Source organism: Aulonocara sp. 'chitande type north' Nkhata Bay, linkage group LG4, assembly GCF_057382095.1.
Source record: "Aulonocara sp. 'chitande type north' Nkhata Bay isolate Kocher_YH1m ecotype deep benthic linkage group LG4, A_spYH_male_GT1.1, whole genome shotgun sequence".
Taxonomy (NCBI): domain Eukaryota; kingdom Metazoa; phylum Chordata; class Actinopteri; order Cichliformes; family Cichlidae; genus Aulonocara; species Aulonocara sp. 'chitande type north' Nkhata Bay.
Window position 1 is genome coordinate 26,324,006 of NC_141347.1, and position 18,421 is coordinate 26,342,426.

The following is an 18,421-nucleotide window of genomic DNA, read 5'->3' on the forward strand; positions in this document are numbered from 1 at the left end:
CAGTCACCACCATCAAGCATCAGAAATCCATCCAAATCCCCCACATACACCACCACAAACAGGCTGGCCAATGGGGTCGTGTGAGTGGCTCACCTTGTAGCTGAGATACACGAGTAACATAGTTTCCGAAAAGCTGATGAAAGCCACAAGCACCTGCAAAAACAGAGAGCGAGAGAGAGAGTAATGTGGAGAAACAGACAGAGGGAGAGCAGACACAGAAATTAGGAGTCGCAGAGATGGGGAGCGTGGGTGGAATCAGTGGGTGTGCTGATGTTTGAGCTTCAGAAGGAACAGGTTTAAGTGAAGCAAGAGACAGCCTGGTGTCTGATGTACATTTATATGTATGTGTGGGTAACCACATTGTAACTGTAAATATATGTCAAGTAAGAATGAGCTGAAATAATGTGACCCAAATTGAATTGGCAATAAGCCGTTAAAGCATACGCAGATATTTTGACTTCTGTGCATTCGTGCATGCAGAAGTGATCAGACACAAAAATGGAGGCCTTGTTTACATGGGAATGTTACAGATGTATCTAACCTGCAGTGCCCACAGCGGTAGAGGTCTGTCAACCCAGATGATCAGCTTCCTGCAGAGGTGGGAAAAAAAGGGAAGAATGCAAAGTGGAGGAGACAGATGTCACAAAGAAAGAGAAAAAAAAACAGGCAGACAATGTTAAAATTACACTAGACTAATTCAACTGTGCTGATAATACTGTATAATCATCATAACTGGATAATTATCATATTGTATGAGGTTAAAGGAAAGTAACCCCCCACTCCCACCGAGGAAAAAAAAAGAACCTGGGCTTAAGGCTGCTTGGCACGATGCTACAAGTCTACTGCCTGGAGCAGGAGGTGGCCCATCCCTTTCCTGAGCTCACTGAGTCAGGCTCCTTATTCATTTGGCGCCAGAGCTTAGCCAATGTCATCAGCCACCAATTAGATCAATAGGTCCCTGAGCAGGAGACAGGGCAAGGCCCCAGGTCCAAACACACCTCCTGGATTCTCTCTCTGCTCCTGTATATTAGATACTCTGTCTTCACTAGATCACTGTTGATTAGGCTGCACAGGCACTGCGTGCATATTATGTTGGCAGGTAATCCATACAGCTGAATCGTGATAAACGAAGGTGGATCAGTAATGTTTAATATCAACATTGTGGATTGCATCAGTTAAGCAAAGTCGCATTGATTGCATTATACAACATTTCCGGCCGGAGAGCTGGTGTCGTGGATCAAAGTATCCCAGGATGGTTTCATGGTCCTATTCTGCAGGCTATGCTTACCAGTCAAACTCACTCCATGGACGGGATGACGTGTTTTGTTTGGTGCAGTTAACTCCGCTCACACTGCAGGGGGTAAAACCACATGAACAGCATGAATAAGACGTCTTCATCCCAGCAGCTTTCATCAAAACTGGACTGAGCCACTAAACAGTTCAGTTTCCAGACTTTTTTTCTCTTCCTCCATAAAGTTACGGGATACTTTATACACACACACATACACACTGCTGTCCCCTCTATTGACTTGTTGCTTTTGCTCCTGCTATCAGAGAACCTTCTTTTACCCAGTTGAGCCATTGTTCACGCCATATTGCTCACCAGTCCTGTCTTTGCTCTTGCGGGTTGTCCAGCAGGACTCGGACGATGTAGAGGAGGCAGCTCAGCACTTTTAGAGAAAAGTTGAACATTCGCACTCGCAGACCTGCAGTTCGAAAAAGAAATAGTCAGCGAGTCAAAGACAACACCAATACGGCAGAATTTATGAAGATACAATTTATTCAATGCTATCAATATCCTTGATGCATGATTTAAAAATGTGACACCGAATAAAGCTCTGCAGGATTCTTTTAAGCAGTGCAGTGCTCTTTGAATCTGTTATGATTAAAGCTTCAATGAAGACATGACACAAATTCTTAAGAAATAAATCCTCTGGGCAACTAGGAGTATTTCATATACCACTAATTATCACTACCAGAAAGCTTGAAAGTCCTTCTGAAAGTTGATTCATCTCATCTTTTCAATGTGCATTTCTGGCCAGGACTAACAATGCTTGGCCTAATGTAGCTGAAGTGCACGCGTGTAGTATATTGCCTAACTAGTAAACAACCCCTTGATAATTCACAATAAGCCAATTACCTCCCCCCCAAAAAGCAACTTGTGTATTCAGTAGAAATGTAGAAATATTAATATTACTGTACACCATCCTTGTAAATGAGCACACTGATAATCAAACCCGCTACACAGACTTTTAAGCAGGCACAGAGAGTGGACAAGTTGAATGTGGTGTGGTGTGCTGCCATTCTTGCAGAGCAAGAATGGCAGCACACCACACATTAAAACGAAACACGTGTTCAGCTGAACAAGTGGTTTAAAAAAGAAGACAGCAGACAAGAAATTCACTCAACCAGGGAAAGCGCGATCCCGAACACGGGCAACTTACTGGATCTTTGGTTTTTGATGAAGAACAGCTTGAGGCGCTCCTTAAAAGTGTTCTCGTTCACATAAAACTCCACCTGCACCCTAAGAGAGGTGATGGAGAGATGGGCAGAGTCAGTAATAGGCAAATGGAGATAACGACGGTACAAGAGAACCCAGAGGAAAAGTACTAGGAAACTGCTTCAGGTGACTGAGGAAATAAAATAGCTGGAGTCAAGTCATGAGACAGATGAGAGGAAGCGAGTGAAGTGCTATGAGATAAAACAGGGTAAAGGTGATGAAGAAAAACAACACAATTGAACAAATTCGACATAGAAAGGGTGATAATGATTATGTGACCACGGAAAAGTATGTAAATAAGATGCTGTGGACTGCTGCATTAAAGACTAATGGGTTTTGGAGGAAATGGTGTTCCTGCTTGTCCGCCTGCCCATAGGCCCAGACAGCTGCAGTCACTCTCGTTATCTCCACTGATTAAATATAGAGCAACAAATTACTTCCCTCTGATGTTTCTGCTGAACATGGGAGGCCATAATTACTGCTCTTTCTCCCTTTTCATTCTGGCACCCTCCTGTTAGAGGGGCCCGCACGCACACACATTACTGTACACACATGGCCCTGAAACACACACCTGCAACTGGGTCATTAGTATTATTAGACCATTCATGTGGCCATCTGACATGGATTCTTGTGGAGAGATATGATGAAGAGCCACTCTTCAGACACCTCTTACATGTGTACAGACACATAATCAGGCACTGTCACACATAGACTGTATTTCCTGTCTGACCACCTCGGGGGAGAATTCTCAGTAGCTCCCCTTTCATCCTATGGAGGGAAGAGTGGATGACTCAGGTCGAGGATAAAAACGCCAGGCCCGGCACGCCGGTGGTCTCACACAACACAGGCAGATGAAAGAGAGGCAGAACAACTGTGGTCTATTCTCCTGTCTGCAGGAAGAGGAAGAGGTGACTGCATTGGTGGCGGTGGTTGAAGAGGTTGTGGGGGAGCCTTCCCGGGGTTCCAGAGTGACGTTATACCACCATGAGGTGCACACAAATCAAGATAAAACTACACACCTTCCCAGCAAGGGGGGGGGGGGCTTGTTGGGGTGGGGTGTAATTGTCGTCTCTGTTACTATGGCAACGCAGAATTCAGTGTCTTTTTCCTTGCCTCTCTTATGAGCACATGTGAGCAAACACACACTTGTGGAAAGTGTTCAGCCACCGGAGCTGATGGCCCCGCTGCAACTTGTCGACGGTTCCCTGCGCTCTGAGCAGATTGCTGACAATAATGCTTTCACACACATGATGAAAAACACACAAAAATAATAGAAATCCAGATGAGCACGGGCTCGCGAAAGCCCAGAGATGTGCAACGGCACCGTATTGTTTGCAATATGGATACTGTCTTCCCCTGTGGAGTCAAACTCAGTGTAGTTAGTTAATTAAACTTTAGTCAACAGTTAGTTTTACTGTTGAAAAAAACAAAAAAAAAAACAAAAAACAGTTAGTTTTACAAATTATAACATGTTTACTCTTCGTTAGTAATGTTACAATTTACGATATTATGTAGTGAGAGTTCAACACTGTGTATTTTTTAATGATTACAATGCTATTGTAGTTTTCTAGTAAAGGTTTTACTGTATTATAAGTGTATCCTGTCTAACTCCTCAAAGGTGGACACTTGGGCACGGCACTGTTGGCATCGTATTTCAATTTACTGGGTCCACTTGAGCATCAAAGTCTTTTTCCTAAACCACAGACAAGTTGTTTTAGTTTGTAAATCTAAATGGTGAGTGAAAATGAAACTAATTAGTATGTAAAAAAAAAAAAAAAAAAAGTACATTAACTGCTATCTAGAATTTTTGGCTGTAGACTGCTGCCTCCACCCATTAGCCAACTTACATTCTCTTTAAAACTCTGGGAGGTGCGTGTCGTCATGATAAAAAAGTACCCTAGCTCCACATTTTGGACAAAAATGAAAGAACCAATCTCGATAAAAATATGTAACCAGTTTTCAGAGTATATTATTTTTTTTGTCCTGTGATTGGCACTGACTGGAAAAACAATCCAAAGCTCAGCAAGTAACTAATAATTATTTAAGAAATGCAAATTTATATTTAAAAATCTATTATAAAGTGTAATTAAAGTGTAATTAACATAACATATTCCACATTATTAACAATGGCTACTATAAAGTGTTAGACTGGATAATTCAGCTGTACATGTGTTTAGTGACAATAAAAGGCATTCTATTCTACAATAACCTTATTTGTGGTTAAAGTTTTATATCCAGTGTCAGGTCACATTACTGTGCACTTTGCCATCTTTTAAGGGTCACTTTTAGTATTTCCAGTCAGCTAGTGTTGGCAGGTCTGGTGGACCCACTGCATTTTCGTGTTAAATCAATACACCCCTTAACAACAATTTATGTAAAAAACAAACAAACAAACAAAAAAACTAACAGATGTTTATTTTATTAGTGGTTAATATTTGGAATTTGCCTCAGTTAGATAACATTTATGAATAAAAGTGCTGTTCTTTTTTTTTTTTTTGATAAAATGTTTTAGAAACTGAAAAAATAATCCTGACCTAACCATCCTAACAGGTAGGGAAAAAAACGTGTTGATCTTGAACAAGTATAATTAAAGGAAGGGTTCTTAGCCCTACTGAAATGTATTTCTTTGAAATAAATTAGAAGTGAATCATGTTCATGCCATATTACATATTAGTCCCAACAATGAATAAATGATAAATACTGATCGATAAGTAACAACTCAGGCAAAGCTATTTATTTATTGTGTCCCACCACCAATTTGCAGCAGGGACAAAGCGTGACAAACTACAGATGGTTTCTGCAGACATACAGCAGGCCATGTAGAAGGAGGACAGAGTGTGGACAAAGGTACACGGAATCAGTGTAGTCCCGAAAACCACACGTGTAGTGTCAATGTGTGTGTATAAAGTCATTGAAAGAGTTTTATTTTATACGTTTGTCACAGGAAATGAGCCAAAAACAAGAAGTCTGAGGTTCAAAATGGTAATAAATTGTGTCATTTTTCCTTTTGGTAAACAATGAAAACAGGTTTACCGGAACTAAACATGAGACACGGGTTAATTAAAATTGGTCAAACAGCATCTAAGACACTTTCTGCATTGCTTTCATATTTCAAAAGTAACCTTTCTGATTATGTCTAAAGCTACACTATATTCTAGTAAACATCAGCTCCTCTTACATTCTTGAGTGGGGCTTCTTTTGAAAAGCTCCACTGTGCCAAGTTCCTGGTTATCATCCTCATAACAAAAAAGGTAAACACTCAAATTTTTACTTTCCCTTGAACTTATCTGGCCTTTTACAACCACATACATCTCAGGCTGCACTTTAAGATCTGACGGTGACAGTGTTTTGCTCTCCTGCGCCAAAACATTTTTATCGCCTGTTTGTTCTCATCTTAGGACAATTTAGGTGACATACGTTCTTAAATCCTGCCATCTGAGTATTTATTCATTCCAGAAAGTCCTCAAAGCCTCTTCATATTTTGTGAGACGACAAGAGGATAATTTCAGAGGTCATTCTAGCCTTGATGTATTTCTCTAAGCAGAAGCTTTTCCACTTGAGTGTACAATAGAGGATGAAAAGTAAAGTGGAAATATAGCCCAATAAAGACTTGAGCCGTAGGATAGATTGAAAGTCGGGAACTTTAATCTAAGGGGAAGGTGGAGGAGAAAAACATATTAAAAACTCATAAAGAGCATTATTTCAAAACAAAAGACAAGCAATCACATCACGATGATACCCCTGGGCAATAGCCTCGTTCCCGCCCCAAGGCCTTCTAAAAAAGTGAAATGAAAATAAACGATTAGATAATTGTGGGGGAAAACTGGTTTGGCTCATGTTGTGCAGAAAATAACATATGTCACTGAACTGGGGAACAGCGAGATTCATCATGAGGGAGAAACTCCCATAGAGGTCCTCTCCTCTCACTCTCTGCTCTGACGCTCCTTCAATAACGTTGATTGATCAAGCTAATTATTTACAACCAGCGAAAATTATCTTTTGGAGTAAAACTAACAGCTTTAACAGCTGGAAACAAGAGCACGTGACTAAAGAAGCATTACAAAAACGAGCCTGGAGAGATTTCACATTTGCATGGACGTGTGTGACGGGGAGGCAGAGGGAGAGAGGGAGGACTGAAATACAGACAGATAAATGTAGTTAAACAGACGCAGACAGATGGACAGACAGACAGAAGGGGACATGCGGAGGAGGATCTCTGAGAAACACAGAGAGAGAGAGAGAGAGAGAGAGAGAGAGAGAGAGAGAGAGAGAGAGAGAGAGAGAGAGAGAGAGAGAGAGAGAGAGAGAGAGAGAGAGAGAGAGAGAGAGAGAGAGAGCTGAACCTCGTTCTCCTGCTGCTTCCACCCATGCCTGAGCTCCATAATGACACAGCATTGGCCGTCTAATGACACAGTGGAAGAGACTAAAGAAACCCAAATCTATGCGCACAAAGCAGCACAACATAGGCTCATTACGACCTCCACACTAAAACTCTGAAATAATAGTCATACCAGTGACAGAGAACAAGCAGGAAAATAAAGTAATCGAGGCAAAGATTCTGTCAGGGAAATCAAAGCTTGTTATGTTTAATGAATGAAAAGATGATGCCTTTGGAAAATTAAGTCCAAAGAAAATATTAAAATGTGCTTTAATACACGAGAGGGGGAGTTTTTCATTGGAATACACATAAAAAAAATTACACTAGCTGCTTGCAATGAAAGTCAATAACATATAATGACATTTATACACTCGTCCGACACTTTATTAGGTACACCATGATAGTAACCGTTTGAACCTCCTTTTGTTTAAATTCTTCCCAGCACAGATTCAGCAAGATGCTGGAAACATTCATCAGATATTTATTCCCATATTGACATGTAGCACCACACAACTGCTGCACATCCATGATAGAATTTCCTGTTCTACTACCATACACTGTGCATTTACCCATTGCAACACATCCCAATGGTGGTCTGCTGGATTGAGCTCTGGTGACTGTAGAGGCTGTTACCAATTAGAGATGATTTCATGTTATACTGTTGAAATAACATGTCATAATGTGGTCATAATTCATTCAGACCTGAAAACATTTTTCCAATTTTGAGGACCACTTTTGTGAATTGGAGCTTCGGTTTCCTGTTCTTAGCTGAAACCCTGGCACTGGGTGTGGTCTTATGCTGTTGTAGCCCATATGCTTCAGCGTGTGTGCATTCAGAGATGCTGCTCTGTATACTTTGGTTTTAAATTGTGTGTATTTGAGTTACGATTGCCTTTCTATCACCTCAAAGCTGTCTGGCTTTTCTCCTCTGATCTCTGGCAACAATAAGGTATTTTCACCCAGAGCATTGTACCTCGCAGGATATTATCTCTACTTTAGACTCATTCTCTGTAAATCCTAAAGATGGTTGTGTAGGAACTTCCCCATAAATCAGCAGTTTTTGAACTCTTTATAACAGCTCACCTGGCACCAAAAAACTTGCCAAATTCAAAGTTACTTAAATTGACTTTCTTTGAATATTAGCAGGCTGTCTTGAGCACGTTTATAGGCCTCAGTAGATTAAGATGTCATGTGATTGGCTGATTATATAGTGTGTATAGAATGCACATCTACCTCATATAAAGTTAGTCTTACAGTAAAACATCGGACAGTATCAAGGATTGGAGTACTCTGCCAGGCATTTTAAAGAAGAAAAACTCCATTGCTGCATTTATTATCTGGATTTGGAATCGCCCAGACTGGAAGTTACTAGAATATTGGAAACATCACCAAGGCTACATGAAACAGCTGGAGAATAGACGAGCTGATGCTGCTACATTGCAAGCCCCAATCCGAGCAGCAGTGAGGAAACATCCACCTGCTGATGTGACCGACCAACGCTCGGCTGGAAAATCTGTTTGAAAACTCAAACAGGACGACAGCAACTATTTGCTCCTCTTGTCACATGCCAACATGCCCTGAGCAATGCATGTGGCAACTGTATGCTAGAGCTGCCTGTAGTGTATGTTTAGCTTTGGCTAATTTTAGTTGTTTGTTCAGTCCCTGCACAATGAAAAAAAGCCCTTTGTCAGAGATTCTGCTCATAATCCTTTACTGACAGAATTTCAAATAAGTAAGCAAATAATGTTTCCTTAAAATGACTGAAAACTAAGTGACACCAGGATAATAAGTAATACAGTGGATTGTGCTTCGGATTAAAAAAGAAAGTATAGATTTCAGTTTTGCAATAATAAAGCTCTAAGAAATCCCCAGGAAGACTCCAGCCAGTTAGATATGTTAGTAGGATGAGGGTTAAAGCTGCACCTAAATATTAAAAAAGCCAAACATCCCAGCATCTCAACAAGCTGCTGAGTTTTGCAGAAGAGATTTGAAACCTCAAGAGTCCCATTTTCCTGCTTAAAAAAAGGTTAAATAAGTATAAAAAGGAAAGAGCTTTCCAGAACAATGAGAGCTCATGCTAGGATAACATGGGTTATCTCATGTTGTGGAGTCCCACCAGACTGAGAACAAGCTGTCATTAAAGCAATGGGTGGAAGGGTGGAAACTAGATATTCTGTAGTTCACAGACTTTTTTTTTTTTCCACAGTCAAATCTTTCCTCAAATTGTCAAGCTGATGTTCCAGCGATTATAATCAGTCTTATTATACCACATTTTTTCTCCCTACTGTAAGGACTATGGCTACCAGCGCACACGAGAGACTGTGAGTCACACCTTTTCACAGCAGACTCCAATCTGCGCATGAATTAAATGAGTAAATAATGATCATTTTCAATGGCAGTGATAATACTCCTGCTAAGTTAATAATTTTTATGTACACGAATGAATAAAAACCTTTTGTATTTTACAGGCCTGTAAGAGGAGAGAGCCCGTGGACACTTGTGCCAGTCGGTTTGAGTTAATCCAGCTTCGGCTGCTCCGTCCTCGTGTCACAGCAGGGATGCTCGGGTGTGTTATTGATGGCTCAGTTCTACTTAGTGGAGGTGCTGCTTTTATGCATGCTGCCGTAGTTAGTGGGATGCTAAAGAGAACCGAGCCATTGTTAATTCCACCTGTGCTTTCCCTACTGTGATAAGCCAAGATGTCTGCTGGGTAAAAGGTCAGTGATGGCTTTTCCCCCCTTTTTCTTTGGAACTGGGTTTTTCAATCCAGTCCAATTCAATTTAGCTTTACTGGCATAAGCATAATTCAGACACATGATGACTAAAAAAACCAAGTAAGCTGCTAAACTACAGGTGCACCTGTTGATTACTTTACCTGAACAACTCTCAGTAAAAACACTTTACAAAGGTTACAAGTTGTGCATCCATTCAGGCCACAGATGCATCCTTTAATTACACCTTTTTTCCCCCCATGAGGTATTTAATAAATACAGTTGCTTTACTTTGATCAGTCCAAATTGAGTCCATCAGATAAAACTACAGTGCTAAGCAAAGAGCAAATGATCGTCCTGGCAGACAATTAATAGTCCTGAAGCACTTCCAAACGCAGGTGACATTTACACAGATCAGCCAAAACATCAAAGCCTCCAAAAAAGCTCTGACCTGTTGGGCAATAGATGAGGAACCTCTGGGGGTGTCCCGTGGTGTCTGGCACAGACACGCTGGCAGCAGATCCTCCAGACTGTGCTTGTGTTTCATAGCACAGCAACACGACTGGCTTGATATTTACAGGCTTGGCTGTTACGCAGCTTTTTGGGGGCAAGTGCGGGCCATAAAAGACATCATTGCACATTTATTTTCCCATACAATTGAAGAGGTTTAAAACTGTCAATTCATCCCTCAAACCTCTAAGACGTACAGAAGAAGTGCTAGAATCAATAAAATGCTTTTAATCTCTAAAAGGATGAGAGCAGCGCACACATACAGCGTAAAGGTTTTTAAGGAAGGTGTTCCCATTGATGCAGCCATTACATGTGTTTGACAATTTTGAAGTGAGGTGAAAAAGAATACAGAAGAGATTGGAATGAGAATATGTGTCCATATCCTTGCTAAATGAAAATCCATTTCTTGTGGTTAAAAGGTTTTTTTTTCTCTAAGACCTCAATGCAAGAGATAACACGGACTGAGGAATGATATAAAAGATGCAGCCGTTTCCGTTTTGCCCCTCTTTCTAAATACCAATCATAGCTGTTGTGAAATTGATTTTACCACTCCAATGAACAAAAAGCTACGCTTTAATTATCATTCAATTATGACCGAGGTTTTAAAAGTGTTGTCTTTTTATTGTTTGTTTTTCACTCTGTAACTGAGGGGGAAAAGAATCCACACATGTCAGTGCCATGACTGATTCTCAGTAGATATTTGCCAGGACAAAGAACAGCAGGAGCAAAGGGGCCATCGTTTACAAGAAATGTGCAAGGTAATTTAAAGCATACTGACAATAAGAAAATAGCACTGGAGTCTTTGGTCTGAACCATTTCCTGAGCAAACTCTGGTTTCCCACTGATTAAAATTTGATACATATTATCTGTACGCATGATTCAGCCATCATCCACCGCTGCTTCCTAGTGTAGTCATCTTACCTCACCCTTTCCTGAAATTATCATCTGCTGCTTATTGCTTAAAGGATCTGCTGACACATAGATGCAGTCTGTTTTGTTCACCTGAAGGAAGAACAGAACATGATGGTTCATTTTAAAGGTTGAATTTAGAGAAATGCACCTCCTCTGCCTTGGCACTATTTCCTCACTAAAAAAAAAGGAAAAAAAAAAGAGAGACATTAATTTCTCTTATCATGAAACAAAATATAGGCTGAATTGATGCAAGTCATTAAAAATCACGCAATGCCATCCTATCTCCCAAGTCTCTTAAGATTACTTTAGTTTCAGATATGCTCAGACATTTAGCATTTGATTATGTCAACATAAGATATTCATCTTTTTTATTGCCAAATAACCACTTTGAAGACGACGTGAGATGCAAAGAAGAGTGAAACATGAGAGGAATCATCTCTCTTCACTGTCCCTGGTGTCCCTGGGGCTTCTTGGATTTCAAAGATAACTCCTGAGGTGTATTAAGCTAACATAGTTTGGGAATAGGGGAGCTTCAATCAGTGGACAACTGCATTTGTGATCTCCCACAATAGTGTAGCACAGCTTGCTGCCCCCACTCTGATGCCATGGGACCTTCCAGCAACATCCAAACACGGCAAGAGCCCAGAAGCGGTCAGGCACATGCTAGTCAGCTCTACGGCTGTGTTAGCATCCACAGCAGGAAGGCACTTAAGTGTTGACAGCACTCATCTAAAACTGAAAGGCTGGTTAGGGAATTCAATCTTGTGGTTACTAAGCTCCAGCGGTGGGGAAAAAATAAAAACAAATAAAAACAAATAACCATGAATCTAGATGACCATAAGAGAAACTGCCATCATTTTCTTTCAATAGTGTTAAAAAATGCATATCAAATACAATAAACCAGAGCAGAAACTGCCTCTGTAATTACTATATGATTACTATTACTATGTTACTATATTAGTTTTACATCTAGAAAGAAATCAAAAAGTGGTTTTGAGGTTTAGCTGACTGTGAGTTTCTTTTTATATGCATCTATAGATCCAAAACTGCTTTCATTTTAATATGACAGTTTTTTTGAAGGAGAATAACGATTAGAAATTAATTTGAAATGAACCACTAATATGCAGATCTTGAACCTCCTTTTGCCTTCAGAGCTGCCTTAATTCTTCATGGCACACATTCAACAAGGTGCTGGAAGTGTTGCTCTGAGAGTTTGGTCTATATTGGCTCAATAGCCTCACACAGCTGCTGCAGATTTGTTGGCTGCACAGCCATGATGTGAATGTCGTGTTTCACCACATCCCAGAGGTGCTCTGTTAGACTGAGCTCTGGTGACTGTGGAAGCCATTTAAGTACAGTGACCTCAATGTCACGTTCAAGAAACCATTCTGATGGTTTAGCGACATGACACCTTACCCTGCTTGAAGCAGCCATTAGATGAAGGCCAGACTGTAATCAGAAAAGGGAACCAACAGCCTGAAACTGTTGATAGAAGGCAACATACATCCATTTTTAAATGTTCTTTGCACCAAGACTCATCAGAACAGGTAAAGTATTTTCCATTTTCTGTTGACAACTTTGGTGAGCCAGTAGGAATTGGGTCACTCATTTCTCATTCTCAGCTGCCGGGAGTGCCATCCAGTGTGGTCTTCTGCTGCTTTAGCCCATTTAAGGTTTAATCCAGAGATGCTCTTCTGCTGAAGATTCTCAAAAGTTCAGCAGTTTTGAAGATACTCAGACCAGGCCAATAGGCACCAACAATAATACCACATTCAAAGTGTGTGTGTGTGTGTGTGTGTGTGTGTGTGTGTGTGTGTGTGTGTGTGTGTGTGTGTGTGTGTGTGTGTGTGTGTGTGTGTGTGTGTGTATGTATATATATATATACATATATACACACACACACACACACACACACACACACACACACACACACACACACACACACACACCATGTCATTGGAGAGTCTATTTCCAAAGATTTTGCAAAAAACTTGCCAAATCTTCTCTGCCAATGGCAAACAGCTTATTATACTATTATCACTTGTTTTGTGTTATTTATTGGATTGGATCATTGAAGTCTGGAGAAACAAGGCATATTGGTAATTTAACAATTTCTTCATTTAAGAAACAGAGGCCTGAGTAGCATGTGGACGAATCATACACAGCCACAACAGCCTGGCACCGCCTTCTCATGCTGCTCACCAGCTTGGTAACACACTGATGTGGGATGGCATCCCATTCTTTAAAGAGTATTGTTCCAAGTCAGCCAGTGTGGGTGTGTTGGTCATTCTGGCATGAACAGCATGCCCAAGCTGATCCCACAACTGTTCAGAGTGATTGAGGTCAGACCTTCATGGAGGCCATTCCATCCTCTCCACTCCAAATTCTAGAGGTAGTTTCTAATAAATCCCGCTCAGCGTTTTATCAGTAAAGCTGCAACTTGGTGTTGAGGAACACCCGCTTGAAGCTGACACTAACTGACCGCTGTACCAGAATCCATGCTGACAGGTTCTGTATATATACATACATATATGCACACACATATATATGCGGGGTTGCTACAGTAACAAAAAAGAAACTAAAATGTGACTGTGATAAACTATGACACTGCAACTAAAATGAAATGTCTCTCATGTCTCTCACTCTGCCTTAGGTAACGTCTTCCCTGTTGTGCAGACAGCCTTGTCACAAAGAGAGCAGCGGCTCATGTTCAAAATATTGTTTACAGCAGAATTATGCTCAGACTGCCTATACACCCTGCTTTTCCCCCAATCATACCCTGTCATTTGTTCTAAAATAGTTCTGTGTTTGTACCACATGCAACCCATCCTGTTCTCCTATATTAATTAGAGTGTCATTTATGGAACACCTTTTTAATTAATAGAAATTAATTCATGAGACCTGATGCTTTAGTTTTATTAGCTCACTTCACTTTATGTTCCAAGCTTTCCATTAACAATTCAGACCCCCCCCCCCCTTCTCCCACTCACCCCGCCAATTACTTTCCATTAACAAAGTGTTTCTAAGTTCACTTTACATATTTTCCAGAAATAAATGTGCAGACACGTACAGGATTCATAAATGAGGTGATGAGCTCCTCTTCACCTCCTTTCTCTCATCCAGGCATACATTTGATAGATATCACTTTTTCAAGTGACTGTTTATCATAAAAGCCATCTATTGCCAAGAGCCTGTTTTATGTCAGTTCTGGCTTGCGAGATACCCATGATACATAATACATCTCTGATTCCACAGTTCTGGACAGAGATAGTCATCAGCTTTATAATCTGAGTTATGAAAGATATGAATGAACCTTACAGGGGCTCTAAATGACACACTAAAGGACTCTGGAATCCACCTTAGTGCCAAATCAAAGGACAGTAAAACTAACTGGAACATGAATATTGACAGTATTGATGGATCATGCGCCACGTTGGCCTTACTAGATTAAGACTTGACAGGAAGAATTAAGAGAGAAGAAAGGGGAATAGGGACACGAGGAGAAAGGAGAGCAGACTGAGACGGAGATTAAGCGAGAGAAGATGTGGAGGCGACAGCCAATAAGAAATTGTTTTAAGGACAAAAGCCTGTCATTTGTATGGTAATCCAGGACTCAGACATAAGCTCCCACTGAGGATTTCTACTGTGGAGCAGAGGAGACTGTTGTATTTAATTCACCTTTAAAACAAATTAATTATAGAAGTGGAGAAGTGTAATAGTTATGTGTGCTTCTATGTTGGCCATTTTAGCAACTTTGAGGAAAAAAAAGTACCGGTATTGCTCTGCAATACAGCAAAATGTACTTTCAAAATGTATAAAATATGTTAGAATAATAATGCATATCATTTTGGGTGAAAGAATCATAGCCTTTTGTAAATCTTTGATTAGTGATAACAACCATGCCATGAATTAATCAGTTACAGGACTCAATATCAAATTCATTTCAAGCAAAAACAAGACAGCTCCTTACTCTGGCAAAATCCGCCAGCCTGCAAAAGATCTGTATTTAATTGTTCAGTCATCTGGCATTTCCTCTAAACAGAAGCCTCTGACTCGCTGCCAAAAAAAATATAAATGGTAACCATATAAACAGAAGAGTGGCAATAAAATGTTTTTACGTCTTCGCTCCCGACACAAATGACAAAATGACCCACATTTAATTATTGATCAGTCACCAGAAATAATCTTGATTTAGGTTTTGGAGTTATGGGAGCGATAGAGCTAACAATAATTGGCTGCGGCAAACAAAATTTCAACAGCCGACCCCCTATTCAAATTCTGTCTTGGACTTAATTCTTATCCCGTTTTATTCACTGCTTGTTCCAATTTGAGGAAAGAAAATGCAGCCACTGCTGAATTGTCAAGACAAAATCTGATATGTTTGCAGTTTAAGCCGAACATGAAGCGAACTGAAGGACCGGCAGGGGTAGACAGAAAAGGAGTCATGCACCACACCGATAAATGTATAGTCAGAAAGATCAGATCCCTGTGTGTGAAATAAATTATTAAATCGATTCCCATCTTTAAAAGCCTGCTAGAAATTCTTAACTTGAGGACCTTTTGGTGGCTACGGTAAAATCTATTCGACTGAGTTACAGGAGCAGTCTGGGGGGTGGCTACACGGTATTGAAGGCACTTCAATCAGAAACGAGAGGGATGGTGGAAATGTGAAGTGAGGGAGATGTACGGACACACACAAATGCACACACGCAAACACACACTTAGAGCGATGCAAACAGAAGAGAGGAGGAAAGGGAAAGGCCAGCGGAGGGTGACAGAAGAGGGATTAAAGGGCTCAGTAATGCATGTTTTTCCAGAGCACACTGTACCATATGTGTCAAGGAGATAAGTTATGCATACTCACACTGACATTTTGATGTGAGAAAATATGTTGGAGTTAGGGGATGTAGTCATACTGTACAGAGCTATCTGTGCACCTGAGCCCAAGGGAAGTGTCTGCTTATTTATTTAGGGTGTTTGTGCAGAGGCTACTTCTATAGATTTATGGCCTACAGCAGGAAAACTCTGTCACTATCAGTCATATTTCTCACTTTGCTCCCAATGAGGAACTGAGATCAGCATGCTGACCCTCCACTCGACTGCTCTTTCATTTTCATTTGTGTAAGTCGGCGTGCGGATGCTAAGAGAAATCTATGAAGCGTGGCAAAAACAGACATTGGAGGTATTTTTTGTTTACAAAAGCTCATTATCTAGGCAGTGGGTAAACAGCTAGTGCTTGTGTGTGTGCCAGACACTAGAGCTCTGACAAATGACAAAATAACATGCACAGTACACACACCATTAATCAGTACCTGTGTGTCGTCCAAGGCACTTAAAGGATATTCCTGAAACGCCAATCAACATCATGTGTTTGCGAGTTATTACAGCACATCTGTGGCACCAGCATACACAGAGTCCTCTCCAACTGTCTCAGCAGCCCTTCCAACCAAATTATTCACATCCACACTTCAGCTGTGTATTAATTTGGCTTTTGAAAGATTCATTTTGGTTAAATTACCTACTGCATTGTCATTGGATGTTTTGTTTCCCCCCCCTCTCCTATAGAAGATGAGCTATCTGACCTATAAAAGGGTCCTCTTGTGTCTCATAGACTTCTAAGAAACAAGCATCATAACCTCTCTAATCTGGTGACTGAGGTCACACTGCACTGACACATTTGTCCTAGGGCAATAGCTGACAAATTACAGAAGGCTGGGAGCAGAGAGAACAGGCCTTTTTAGACTTTTTAGCTGTTCAGAATAAGAGCCCTAAGAGGTCAGGGCCACAGAAGACCAAACATACAAGTTATAAATCCAGGCAATGCTTAAATATTGACCGATCGTGTCCTCTGCGTTTTTAATAACAACTTTCCCCAATAATCTGTTTTGAAACACCCACACAAGCCCACACGTAAGGGTTTTTGGGCCTCAATTCCACATAGCAACAAGAAATACAGGCACGATGGAGGTTAAGCTTTTCCATTAGCCAGCATAATGAAATTGTAGAATTAAGCAATGCATATCATATATAGCACATCAAATCTACTGGAGAGTAAGCAAAGGTTAATTGCTAGTTACTGAGGGAGACCATTTGAAACTGCTTACCCAGGTGGCAGATGTTTCACTGTAAATCTCAGAAACGAGGGCTTTAGGGAATACATAAAAAGGGAATAGCCCAATGTAGGCATTCCTTGCTGTAACTGTTCTTTAATTCTTCTCATTTGAATTCAATCAAAGGATTATTTTGTAACACTTTATATGTGTAGATTTGCACAAACGCGCCTCTTGCACGAAAAGAATAAAAAAAAAAAAAAACAACTTAAGATTAAGGTGTCTTTTAAAATATGTTTTCTTCTATGCTTTCATATTGCCTGTATTGTCTTAACAGTATTATCACCAGTCGCCTCTGCGCACACAGGGAGACGAGAAAACCTGTTGCAGCAGCGCCCTTTAAACAGAACTGCAAAGCTGACCATAAAATTCTCCGAGACATTCATGCACCTGATCTGTTGAGATCAGGGTGATTTGATGGCGGTGCAAAAGAAATGAGTACTTTGTAGACACAGTGATATAATGTTCTGATGTTGTACTGATGCGCAACGGATTCGGTGCGCCGTGCGTAAACGCTACAAGCAGCTGCATTCATACCTGTCGTCGCTCTGCCAGTCCCCGAGCAACAGGTCTCGGAACCGGTACCGAGGGGGCAGCGGGAGCACCTCCTTCTCCAGTTCGACCATGGTCCCCCTCCTCAAAACCCAGAGACAGAGACAAATACCACCGCAAACCGCACCTCCACAGCGAGGAGGTGATCTCCTCCAAAACCAACTCAGTTCCTCTTCCTTCTGCTATTCAGAACATAAATCAGTAACGAACACATTGATACACCTCATGGTACCGTATTCGTCCTTCTTCAGAAAAAAAAGAAAAAACATCTCTCTTCTCTGCCACCCGTCACAATGCAGCTCTACTTTTCTTCACACTGAGGCAACAGGTCGAAGACGTTCATCCGTCGGTGGGTAGGGGTCGCTCCACTTTTCTGTGACAGCTGGAGAGCAACTGGTTGTCTCTCTTTAACACCAGCATCCTCCCTGCCTGAGCTCCACATGGACGCACTGACTGCAAATGTGTAAAGAAACGTCGAGGAGAAGCTGTTGCCACTTCCCCCCCCTCCCCTTAGTCTAACCAAAATAAACATCGACAAAAACTGTGATTTTAATATTATTTTCAATCAGCAATAAGCTCTCTCTCCGTCCACATCTGCTCTACACTGTGAACGATAATGATCTCTGTAACCCACGATAATAATAATTAAACTGTTACACATACGCACACGTGATGCCCAGAAATATCTACTGCACTGTAGAGACCAGCGCGGATCTCAGTCGTGAGTCTATTTCGGCGCTATAGTTTT

General features: G+C 40.9%; 1 protein-coding gene across 1 annotated transcript in view; it reads right to left on the bottom strand.

Annotated features, from left to right (window-relative positions):
• The window catches only part of kcnt2b (potassium sodium-activated channel subfamily T member 2b), a 42,781-nt gene extending 24,625 nt beyond the window's left edge, over window positions 1–18,156 (bottom strand). Inside the window, exons 1-6 of the mRNA XM_086289462.1 lie at window positions 17,659–18,156; window positions 2,445–2,524; window positions 1,604–1,706; window positions 1,289–1,351; window positions 542–590; window positions 94–153 (exon numbers count right to left, since the gene is read on the bottom strand). Coding sequence (XP_086145588.1) covers window positions 94–153; window positions 542–590; window positions 1,289–1,351; window positions 1,604–1,706; window positions 2,445–2,524; window positions 17,659–17,747 — 444 coding nt within the window. The 5' untranslated portion in view covers window positions 17,748–18,156. The remainder of the gene's footprint in view (window positions 1–93; window positions 154–541; window positions 591–1,288; window positions 1,352–1,603; window positions 1,707–2,444; window positions 2,525–17,658) is intronic.
• Between the last annotated feature and the right edge of the window lie 265 nt (window positions 18,157–18,421).